Below are 12,955 nucleotides of genomic sequence, written 5' to 3'. Positions count from 1 at the left end.
TCAGAATCGTGCCTTTTTCCCCACTACACATTCACACTTTAAGAATTACACTTGTAATGCGGTGAAAGACAACATGGTATAAGGCAAAGTTAAAGTTGATTGATTGCTTTTCAGCTGCACCTGCAAGGTGATTGATGATTCTTATGGGGGAGGAGGGGGTTTCCTGCTTGGCTCGAATTGCATGTCTGTGTGTTTGTAAGAAAGAGATAGAGAGATGACAGAGAAGGGAGAGGTTTGGCTATCTAACAGGGATGGTACAGAGCATTAAGCAGCTTACGGTGGGGCTCAGCGATCACTAATGATAACGATAATATTGTCCTGACACAGAAGCAGATTGAAACTGACATTACTTACGCATGTAGTACAAAATCACAAGGAAAATAAATCATCTATTTCTATTTTTATGAAGCAAGAAAGCAAGCAAGAATGGAAATTAAAATGATGAGATAAGATGAACTTTTACTGATTCCCATCTGGAAATTGGGTCATTGCAGCAGCAAGACTTCAGTTTGGGACAAAAACAAAAAGGAAAAGAAATATAAGAAGTGTATATGAATTAAAAATATGACACTGTGAAGGACTCTTCAACGGATGAGGAGTAAAGCAGAATGAAGAAATTGTGAGTGTTTATATCCAGTCTCATACAAACAGCACTGAATGGTGAGGTTGGGTTTCATAAAAGCACTGAATTTACAAGCTAACTCTGGCATGATTACACAATTTGGGAAATATAGAAAAGAAACACACACAGTTACAGTATTTAGATTTTATAAGAAGCACCAGAAAAAAAACATTCAAAGAATATCCATGTAGGGAGAAATGATATTGTTTAAACATTTCCGAAGGTGTTTGACCATCTGACAACCATGTGAGTATACTGGCACTTTGGATTTCGGACCAGCTTTAGTGAAAGGGCTTGGCAAATAAAATGTAAATATTTCTTTAAAGCAGAAACTGGACACACAGTTCTGCAATAGGTGAATCTGAATGCAAGCACTAGTCTGGCTGTTCACATTCACTTTTACGTGTTGCTGGTCCTGGTTCCTGGTACCTTCCTTCTTTGTGTGATTATCTGCAGGGAGGAGCTTCTATCCTGCCTGCAGCCTGTGAAAGTGTGTTTGTGTGTTGGCCCGTCTCTCTCTCAGCTCTCAGCTTAGACGCAGCTGATTAATATGGGGAATATGTACGGTAATATAAAAAACACAAACAGCAGTGACACTTTTTCTAGTAGATTGTCAGTTGTGTTTTTTTCCACATTTGCTTGTGGCATGCATATGGGCGCTGAAAGGAAGCAGGCAGCACTTTGCAATGCTTCGACCTTCTGAGAGTCGCCAGCCTGTATTGTGAACTCACAACCCAGGTAACAGGACTGGTGATGTGATATCTGCGAGTGCAAATATTCAGTTTACCAAAGATCACAAGCCTGTGGCTGAGTGATGCTACACTATAGACAAAATCATTGGGGCCCACACAGAGCCCTGACCTCAACCCCATCCAACACCTTTGGGATGAACTGGAACTGAGACTGTGAGCCAGGCCTTTTGGTCCAACATCAGTGTCTGACCTCACAAATGCTCTACACAATGCTCTCTCTGCATGAATGGGCAAAAATTCCCACAGCAAGAAAATCTTGTGGAAAGTCTTCCCAGAGAAGTGGAAGCTGTTGTAGCTGCAAAGCTGTCAGTGTATTTAGAATTCGATGTCAATAAATCCACCGTTGGTGCAAAGGTCAGATGTCCATGTGTATGTTGGCGTTTCCCCAAAGAGAAAAGGAGCTTTGACAGAGAGGATGGTGTTATTTATGCACATGCAGCAAACAGCAGCTCAAAGTACAGCATCTGATCTAAAAGTCTCTGTGATCCAATAGAGGACAATGTATGGGGACTTCATAACAGGCATATTGTTTGATCATAAGGTGGTTTGTATGACACCTTTGGAGAAAGATCAATGATTGGCTTTAATCTTATTCTATGTAGCACAAGTTATGCATTTATATGCACTATACAAGTTGCAGGATAGTTTGTTTCCTCATTCCATAGCAGGATGGTTTCTACAATCTCACAGCAAAATTAGTGTACATGTAGATTTTTTAAATGCAGTCAATATTGCAAAAAACAGGCATTTAACTCCTTTCTTATTGCCAGTAGACAAGTTTGCTTTTCATGTGTCATGTGCAATGACATGAACTCTCGGAAAACGGGGAGCAGTAGAAAAGAGCAGATCATATTTCATCGGACTTGTTTTGATCGGTATCATTTGAGGCTAAACTCTTTGTCTTTTCCTGTCTGATGACGAACTAGCTAATGAGCGAGCCGTCTTGCTTTCTTTTCATCTCTGTTGAGAGTGTGTGGTATTGAGTATCAGTGTTACAATGGTTATTCTTGTATTTCAGTCTCTTTTAAACTCACTGCCTGCTGAAAGATATTTGAGCACTGCTTGAACAGAGATGTATGGAATGTTCTTAATTTCAATGCGCGTCATAGAATCGTGCCGGAAAAGAGGTGATAACTAGTGAGTCTACCAAGAAGGTGCTATGTTTACACCAGAGCTGATACAGAGACACGAAAAGAACTTTGGCCAATTGGAGCTGAAGACAATAAATACCTGTGCCTGCTGCAGAGTCACTTGACCTGTGAGTGAATGCTGATTGAACCCTTTCCCGCTGATGACAAAAGCCAGATGTTGGTGGTTGTTGGTAGGGTTTTGTGCATTTTGAAAGGGGTACAAATTAACCAAGACTGTTAAGATATAAAGCACTGCAAAAGCCTAACTGGAGGGGGATCTAAAAAGTAGACAGACTGTATATTTTGCATGTACCCATGTCAACACAGCAACAATCACAAACCCATTTCAAATGAATAATACAGGAACCATTACCATCCTAGTCATGATTTTGAATATTTCACTATCTCTAGGCACTTGGGAAGCTGGAATGCAATGGGACTGAGTTTTCTGCTTTCATGGTGTTTTTCATGTTAATAATGTAAGTCATCTTGCTGTCTGAACTGCTTTCATTACGAATGTATGCGTCACGACTGAACTACAGACCTAAACCCAAATGCATGACTCTCAATGTTTCAAAATAAAATTTTTATTCACAAAAGGTACAAACTGAAAATCACTCTTCACAGAGGAAAAAACCTACGCTAATCTAAGAAACAAAAATCAATCAGGGCGGAGACAGGTAATCCCAAAGGACGGAAAACAGACAAAGGGGAAAAAGCCAAGCTAATGACAATAGACACAGACAGGAAGAAGTGACAAAATAAAACAGGAAATCACAAGACAACACAGACACGAGACAAAAACTGATTAAATAAACTTAACATCGTTTCTTGGACATGACAATATGGTTTCGTTCGACAGAAATGTCAGTATAGATGATACCATTTCATTGAGCCAATGGACACCAAAGCAATATATTTTGGATTGTGTGATAGGATAGGCTAATTGCCTAAAATCTACTCTTTAGGACTCTGTACCAGCAGACTATTAGCAGGGTATTTTGTAAGAACATTTTTCAACTGTGTCCGTGTTTTTTATTCATCCCCTCATATCTAAGAAAAAAAAGAATCCCAATGTTGGCAACAGGACTCCATTGGGATTCAACACCTCCATCGTGCCCTTATCTTTCCCACATGGCATGTGACCTTTCTGAAATGTTCTGCTCACTTAGTGATCTGATTAAGATGCGATTAAGAGGTTCTCCTCTGTAGCACATGTGTTACATGTGCTATGTTTAGGTATGGTATAAGTCTCCACATTTCTATAAGGTTCACAAAAGAGTTTTATCAGTTTTATCAACACCTCATCCAGATAGCGGCTAAATCTTAATTGAAAATACCCACATTTATATTAACCGCATTCTGCATTAATATTATCAGTGATGATTTAAATGAGAATGAGAAAGTGCAGGTTTCTGTTTTTAAATTCTTACCCTTCCCACTTGATATGTATGTTTAGCAGAATTATTCCAAACAACATTACAAGGCTAAATGCTAATTTAGCTCATTTATTCTCTCCAGTGAACAAGAGATATTACTGCTATTAAAAGTATTCTCAAAGGCTCTTAGTTTTTCCACCCTCTCTTAAGTGAAAAGAGTGATATTAGAGTTAGATTATTGATGTAGCGGCTATAAATCTGCATTAGGTAAAGCCTTGTCTGTTATATGCCTCCAGGGCTCAGTCCCAGTGCACTTTGCTAAGATTTATGTTCCGTCTGTCCAACAAAAAGTCATCAGGAAGAGTTTAGGCATGCCAAAATATAGGAAAGGTAGAGTCCATGAGAGTGTCTCAGCTACAATTTTGCTCAGTTTATTTTTGTACAAAGCCACTTGGATTTTCTGCAGAAATCATGGCCACTCTAACTGTCTGTTACTGTGTTTTTTAGAGCATCCAGTTAAAAATTTCTAACATGACATTTTTTATTATCAAAAAATGAAAGGACATTGTAGTCTTAGCAAGAGTGCACACTCTAAGTGCTTTTTGGTTGATGAATACTGTGCTCTTGGAGGTCTTTTAAAAATCAGTCAGCAAAGGCTTCAATTCTTAATATTTCTGACATGCTTTTTTAGAGTTTTTTTGTATTGTTTTGCTTTGTTTTTGTACTGTAATGAATATAGAGAGACAGTTTATGTTCAACTCTTTGTCCTTTGGGTCCTTGGGTTTTACTCTCTGAAAGAAAATGGCAACTATTGTAAAGTTCCAGGAATAATTTTTGTTGTTGTGTGACAAGCAGTTCCAAGAACATGCACATTAGGTTAATTGGCTGCTCTACATTGCCCCTAAGTGTGAGTGTGTGTGTGTGTGTGTGTGTGGTGGTCTGACTGGCTGATGACTAGTCCAGGATGTACCATGCCTCTCGCCTGTAGTCAGCTGGGATAGGCTCCAGCCCCTTCCTGTGACCCAGCGATATAGAAAATGGATGGATGGATGGATGGATGGGTGTATGACGTGTTTGTAGTTTGGTTTTTGAGATTGCCTAATCCCTGTCTGTTTGAAGGACGTCATGGTGGCAGACAGCCATGTTTGCTGAGGATGATCAGTAAAATTAAACAGTGCCTGCCAGGATGTACACTAATCCCCCTTGTCTCTGCTTCCCTCTGTCAACTTTCATTTTCACTTGCTGTTTATTGTCTGGTTTCTCTTTGTATCTTTACCTTTCTACTTAACTCTCAATCAACTTCACAACCTATGATCCTTTTATTTCTAATTCTGGATTTCTTTCTGGATGTCCTTTCAAGAAACAAGCCCTCTTTGTTAGGGTTTTCCTTTAAAATATCACAGTACTGTTTTTACATTAACCCTTCTACTCTCCCTGCAGTGCTGATGAGAGATTCGATGCTACATTCCACACAAATGTGCTGGTAAATGCTTCCGGATCTTGCCAGTACATCCCACCAGGTGAGACATTCACTGTGTTATATCCACACCATTCTTGGCATCCATCCATCCATCCATCCATTTTCTATACCGCTTATCCGTCAGGGTCGCGGGGGAGCTGGAGCCTATCCCAGCTGACTACGGGCGAGGGGCGGGGTACACCCTGGACTGTCGCCAGTCAATCGCAGGGCCAACACACAAAGACAGACAACCACACACTCTCACAGTCACACCTAGGGGCAATTTAGAGTAGCCAATTAACCTAATGTGCATGTTTTTGGTATTGTGGGAGGAAGCCAGAGTACCCGGAGAAAACCCACGCAGGCACAGGGAGAACATGCAAACTCCACATAGAAGGGCCCAGACCGGGATTCGAACCTGGAACCCTCTTGCTATGAGGCGACAGTGCTAACCACTGCACCACGGTGTTCTTGCCATCTTTTCATATTAAAACTGCTAAGATCATCATCCTCCACATCATCACCATCATTACCTAACTCACTAACTGAGACTTCTACCTTTCCCATGGTTTTAGTGAGTTGCAGCTATAGAGATCTAGTTGTTAAATAGAAGGGCCCAGACCGGGATTCGAACCTGGAACCCTCTTGCTAAGAGGCAACAGTGCTAACCACTGCACCACCGTGCCACCCCTGTTTTGAAATCAGAAAGGGCGTTTTTTCAAAATAGATTTTTATTTAGAAATATTGAAGTGCGTTAGTTCCTTTTGATTTTAAACTAAAGTTAAAAGTTACTAAAAGTTTGTTGATGTCAAGTGGAGTTAAGTGTTTAGTGTAAAAAGCAAGTTTCCCAACACTTCTTTCCAGGTATCCTGAAGAGCACCTGCTACATTGATGTACGGTGGTTCCCCTTTGATGTGCAGAAGTGTGACCTGAAGTTTGGCTCCTGGACCCACAACGGCTGGCTGCTGGACCTCCAAATGATGGATGTGGACATCTCTACCTACATACCCAACGGGGAATGGGATCTTGTAGGTAAGAGGAAAATCAGACATATTCAGGTGCATAACACAAGTACAACAAAATATGGGAAAATCAGAAACGTGACATTCCTGTCTTGTTATAAGAAAATAGATTTTCTGCCTTTTTTTCTCAAAATGTGTGGATTTTTCTGACAGGATTAACATACGTTGTTCATTTAGAACAAACTTATCATCACCTGGTAAGCAAGGAGGTTTTGTGCACTCTTTGTATTACATTAAATGTCAGAGCTGTGTGTCAAAACATTTTGGTGACCATCTGGATCGACTTAATCACTGAGTGCAAAAATACAGGAAGAATTTGCATGCTGACATAAGTAGGATAAAGATGAAGTATGAAAGCTGATTGGATGATTGCCTGAAATTGATTCCAAACATTTGAGAGCAGCAGGTATAATTTTTTTTTGAAAAACCGATGCACACAAACAGACAGACTTTCAGCAGTGGCCAGGCTCTCCATGTCATACTGAATCGAGTTGGACAGCCAGTCAGTGTTATAATACCCTGATATTAGCTATTTCAGTCGACTTCTTTGTAAGATGCTGTCCTCAGTGACATTTCCCTGTCTATCGGTCCTGCCTGGAGAACACTGCTGTGTTGTGTAGCAGTATCCATGCATTTTCTTCTGGTTCATGAATTTTTGAAGTCACCAAACTTACATAATTTATTTGTTCTATATATATTTATTTGTAAGATGATAAAGCCCTTTAGATATTTTTTAACTGATAAGCAAATAATTTATATAATTTTGTGATAACTATGAGACAAAAGGTTGACTGGCTCTCACAGTTTAGAGGAAATTGTTTTAATGACAGACACCACCTAGCATAGTAGAGGTATTAAATTTTTCTTTTTTATGTCAGACAGTGTTCAGTCAACAAGAACTATATTTTCTTATAGACAAATAATGAGATTGGCACCTCTTTTGAGTTTGTGTGGTAAATATGAAGCTACTATCAGCCATTGGTTATGGCTGGTTGACTCTACTCATTTAACTCCTGATAAAAAAAAAAAAGTGTATTTTTTATCCTTTAACACTGAAGCTTTAGGAAACTAGGATTTTACTCATTTTTTCTGTGGCTCACTTCATTCTTATTTGTGTGCGCTAATTCGTTTCTTTCTTGGTTTGACTTTCCCCACTTTGTCCACTTCTCCATTTATCTATCTCTTCCCAAAATCTTATCTTAAAATTATCTTTCTTCTCTTCTCTCTTCTTTCTTGTTTTTTTCACCTCTGTTTCTCTAAATGAACTCGTATCATTTCTAACCTTAGTTTGGGTGTTAATCAGAGGCCAACAGAGCAATTCACATTCACATACACAAACATACTTTAACACAAAGTGAGTTGCAAGTGTACCCAGCTGGCTGGGGGAATGGAAGAGGGGGCCACGGCTGTGTGTGTGGGGTGACAGCTGGCCAATGGATGGTTCACTTAATTCATGCACAGTCAGGCGGCAAGCTGGCCAAGAACACACACTGCCCTAGTGCCTCAGAGCATACCCATCTCCATGACAGCATACACACACAAGCGGGCGCGCACACACACACACACACACACACTCACACACACAGAAAGGTTGTGGTGGATGCACCTGCGTCTGCAATCCATCAAATTAATAGATGGCCAACAGAGGCTATTTCTCTTCAGCGTCTAGGTGACAAAGTTTTAATGAAATGAAACTGAATCTGTGCAATTAATTTAAATTGAATTTCTATATGAATGAATGGTTTCCACACACACACACACACATATACAAACTTACTTAAGTCACATTTCAGAAACTTACATTCATTTCCTCAACTTTCCTCACCCTAACCCTAACCTGTCAAAAAAAAAAAAAAAAAAATCAGCTGCTTTGAACATGGGAACTTGGCTTTTGAGACTGATTTTGAAACAGCCCTTTAATGCTTTTTTAGAATATATATATCTAAACATATTCATTGAATATGTCGCTGGTATTATTCTACCAGGGCCTCATTCAGAATAACCATACACTTAAAGGTATGAATGAGTTGATACAGCTGGACATTGTCTTAATATAATTTAGTGTTTGACTTCGTGTTGCCATTAATTGCTACAACTTTCTCTGCATTTTCTCTAATTGCCTTTTTTCTTACCTCGGGCTGCTATCCAAGGAGGAGGATCTCTTAAATTGCCCCTCAAGAGAGAACTTGGGCTGAGAGTGCTAAACAGAGTGCAAAACAAAGAAATGAGATTACATTACACAAGTTTATTAGCAGTAAGTCAGGGAATTGATTTTTAAAATACTTCTACTCGTCTACACATCACACATGCACAAACACAAGCTGCATTCTTTTGCTGTTACATGTGTTCATTAGAACAATAGCACACACACTTGACCTGACTTGTCTGCAGTGAATTTGCTGTAGAAAAAACAATGACTCAGCTGATTCACTCTGAAGCACAATAAGCTGTCTTTTAGATTGAGTGATTTTAAATCAGCTAAAATGTTTTGCTGAAACAGTGTCGGGTAGATTTTACATAAAAGATTATGCCACAATATCACTGTATTATGTCCAGTTTGGATTTAGGCAAGAGTCCCTTTTCTGTTTTACAGCAACAAGCTGCTTCCCACATGGTTTCCAGGGCAATATGTTCACGGCAAAATCCTAATCTTCCTAAAATCACATCTGCTTTATCTGTGCTTGCTTGAAGTCTGGTATTTTACCTTTGGATTAAAAATATTAGATTAATGGCATATTTAAGCATTAGTACCTCTGGCACATTATCAGTGTGACATGTGAGCATTAATCACTGAGTTTTCTTACACCCATTGATTCAGTCGACCTTTTCCTCTTTCAATCATATTTAAAAGGTACCAATAAAAATTTTATTAATAAAGATTTTATTTTAACTGATCCTCTCTGTCAAACACGGTCACTTTAGAGGGGCATTAATTCTGACAATGACAGTCACAGCTGCACAACAGTGGCATGTTTTACAAGGGCTCATTATTAATATTCAGCAAGCAGAACTAAGAACTGAAGTTCTGTGTATTTGACCTCTGACTGACACCTTCCACCCCTTCATTTCTCCTCCAGGTGTGCCGGCTAAGCGTAATGAGCTGTACTACGACTGCTGTAAGGAGCCCTACCCTGATGTGACGTTCACTGTCACCATGCGCCGCAGGACACTTTATTACGGCCTCAACCTGCTCATCCCCTGCGTGCTCATCTCTGGTCTGGCCCTGTTGGTCTTCCTGCTCCCTGCTGACTCTGGAGAGAAAATCTCACTGGGTACAACTGCAGGACACACACACACACACACACACACACACACACACGCATTCTCCCTCTCACACAAACAGAGGGACAGTGATTCATGATTATAATCACACGTGTAGACAAAAACGCATCCGTCTGCCCGGCCTCGGTGATCTCAGCCCGCCAGGTCCCGACGCTATTGCTAACCCATTTATTTGTCATTGCACTATGCTAATGCTGACATTATGGCTGTGAATTAGCATTTGTGTTGGAATGTGTTGGATTTTATTCATTAGCAGATGAATAAAAGCTCCATTATAAACGCAGAAAAGATAATCACCTGGACCTGAAAATGCCAGCTTGTTTCAAAATGCCAAATCTGTCAGACAAGGTCAGAGTCATACAACATTCCCTCGAGAGTAAGAAAAGAGAGTGAATATTCCAAAATAAATCCACAGCTGTTTTCGCCTATGTTGAAGGGGCTAGCTGTATTATTCTGATTACTCTTAAGTCACCATTTAAGAGAAAAATAAAGTCAGATGAAAGAACTCTGTGTTGAATCTGTCTTTCTACTGTCTTCTCCAGGCATCACAGTGCTGCTGTCTCTAACGGTGTTCATGTTACTGGTAGCAGAGATCATGCCTGCCACTTCAGACTCTGTTCCTCTGATTGGTAAGACACTTTCATGCAAATTATTGCTCTTTTTAACTTTGAAAATGAAAGAGAAATCATAAAACCATGGAGAAGAAAAGAAAAACAAATTAAGATGCATCACAAAATGATTAGTTATGCATTTGTGATATGTGGCTGTCAAAATAATGTATTTAAATCTCCAGCTAGCAGCCTGTGCTTATTTTGCACAAACACCTTACAAACATACAAAGATAAATGTCTAAAGGTCACTAATTAACTTAATGTGTTGTTTTTTTACGCTCCAGTCTTGAGGGGATTAAAGGAACAAGATGTGAGGTGTGGACATTTTAACTTGGGTCGCTGTGTAAAATTTCAGTCCTTGCAGTGACTCACCAATATTCTGTGGCTGAGAAGGAGAGCTGGGCAGTTGCATTGGGAATAAGGTCATACTGATAAGAAGCAAGGCAGCCAGCCATGAGAGAGGAGGGCAGGCTGCAGACAAAGGATGCTGCTCTGTCTCATGTGGCAGCTCAGTGATGTAAAATGAAGCCATTAACAAACACACTTATTGGAGTGCACATATTATCATGCTGCACATGGAGCAGAACTGAATAAAACACTGATCAATGTTCTTTTCATACAGGTTCAATTATACCTTGACATGGAAATGTTTACAGAATAATTTGACTGGTGCTTTCTGAGGGGAATATATCTCATGTTTTTTTGTGTATGGTCTGTGTGCCTGTTATGCTTTCAGTGCCTACAAACTGTGCATGTGTCTTGTTGATTTGTAAATTAGGAAGTAAAATGTTTGTCATCCTCCTACCAGCCTTGTAGCGTTCTGGCTGTGGGTTTGTTGAAAGACAGTCTCCACTAACTGACCAGCCAGTTAACTGTTTTGTCCAAATAATACCTGTATGCTTTTTATTTTTTGGGGGTACTCTATTGCAGAGCTTTCCATTCCAAAATCACCAAAAAAAAACCCTTTTTTTTGTTACACTGCATTAATGACTATCCTTTTTTTGTTCTCCTTCAGCTCAGTACTTTGCGAGTACCATGATGATTGTGGGCTTGTCTGTAGTCGTAACAGTTCTGGTGCTGCAGTTTCACCACCACGACCCACATGGAGGGAAGATGCCTAAATGGGTAGGGTAACAATCCTTTCTAAACCTAACAATTATTTATCACTACAAACTTAAAAACTTTAAAAGAGAGAAAAGTCAATTCTAATTTGCTTCAAGCAGTGCATTATTTTCAGAAAAGCACATGACTTATACATACTGGTATGCTAGGCTGTTACAACACTGTGTATCCCTTTTGCTGAAGATCATGATTACTTTGATAGTAGCTATGAGTCCACAGCACATTGTACATCAAATGTAAGACTGTCAGAGGTAACATTGGGATTAAAAGTTCTACTTTTCTCTGTAGTTTTGTCTTCTTGTCACTCTCTATTTTTTATTTAATCATTCACATCAATAACTCAACATATTCAATCTCTCTGTCTTGTCTTCAACCAGATCCGAGTCATATTACTCAACTGGTGTGCCTGGTTTCTCCGTATGAAAAAACCTGGGGAGGAAAAGAAAACAGCTGTGAGTTCCAGTAGCCCCATAAACTACAAGTACTCCCACCCTCCTCCTCACCATACCAGTACCAGCAGCATTCAGATGACCACCATACCAGGCCAGGCATCCAACCAGTCAACCACCAGCAATGGAAACATGAACATGTACTTTGGCTACCACTCAATGGGCACAGACAACCCTGCGTTCCCACCAAGCACTGATTCGGGTGTGGTGGTGTGTGGCGGCGGTGGCCATCCTAACGGATCCTCCCAACATGACCTCCACTCAGAACAGATGCGGACTTTGCTGCTGGAGCAGGTTCCAGAAATTTCCAGGATTCTGGAGGAAGTGCAATACATTGCCAGGCGCTTCCGGGATCAGGATGAGGGAGAGGCAATCTGCAGCGAGTGGAAGTTTGCAGCAGCCGTGGTGGATCGGTTATGCCTAGTGGCCTTCTCGCTCTTCTCCATCATCTGCACCTTCACCATCCTCATGTCAGCTCCCAATTTCATTGAGGCTGTGTCAAAAGATTTCACATAAGGCTGATCTTTTTCCGTGTCTGAGAGAGGCAAATTTAACTAACTTTAGAAATCTTGACATAATTAGAACTTTACCACACAAAAATCCCTGCTACAACAACATGAAGTCACACATTATTTTAAGTGTTTAGTACAAGTCACAGTGCATCACAACCAAACCTTTCCACTATCTTCACATGTCTGTCACTAATATATGGTTTATGGAGTTGATGTGATATTTTTCCCTTCTAAAGTGGCTCTCTTAGCTAGCACTGTACATACAGTATGCCACATAGGAGGTTGAGGCTACATGTTGTAGAAACTCAACTCAACTCACTAATGCACTTTTCATCTGTGTCCCTGCTGACATCCTTTCCCTGCCACCACTTGGTCTTCTTTTGCCTACTCTTCCACTTCCTGTAGCTTGTAGCTTGAGAAGTTCCATACAGCACAGTGTCATTGGGTCAATTAACTGATGAAGAGTTTATCTCAAGCCTGTATTCTAGGAAGGCCAGTTGTTTGTATTTTGTAACTAAATCTACATCTTGCTTTATGAATGTGGTGGATTTGAGAATTTTTTTATGTTTATCAAATTAATGAGAACTGCTGACATGTTTAAACTCACAGCACTGT

At 40.1% G+C, this 12,955-nt stretch overlaps 1 protein-coding gene across 1 annotated transcript in view; it reads left to right on the top strand.

Annotated features, from left to right (window-relative positions):
• Positions 1–12,955, top strand: part of chrna8 (cholinergic receptor, nicotinic, alpha 8) — a 37,736-nt gene extending 24,781 nt beyond the window's left edge. Inside the window, exons 5-10 of the mRNA XM_046403857.1 lie at positions 5,324–5,403; positions 6,207–6,374; positions 9,442–9,636; positions 10,189–10,275; positions 11,273–11,382; positions 11,757–12,955. Of these exons, the coding sequence (XP_046259813.1) occupies positions 5,324–5,403; positions 6,207–6,374; positions 9,442–9,636; positions 10,189–10,275; positions 11,273–11,382; positions 11,757–12,344 (1,228 nt within the window). The 3' untranslated portion in view covers positions 12,345–12,955. The remainder of the gene's footprint in view (positions 1–5,323; positions 5,404–6,206; positions 6,375–9,441; positions 9,637–10,188; positions 10,276–11,272; positions 11,383–11,756) is intronic.

The sequence above is a fragment of the Scatophagus argus genome, chromosome 2, assembly GCF_020382885.2.
Source record: "Scatophagus argus isolate fScaArg1 chromosome 2, fScaArg1.pri, whole genome shotgun sequence".
In the NCBI taxonomy this organism is placed as follows: domain Eukaryota; kingdom Metazoa; phylum Chordata; class Actinopteri; family Scatophagidae; genus Scatophagus; species Scatophagus argus.
The sequence above is the reverse complement of the archived record's forward strand: the minus strand, read 5'-3'. Positions and strand labels throughout refer to the sequence as shown.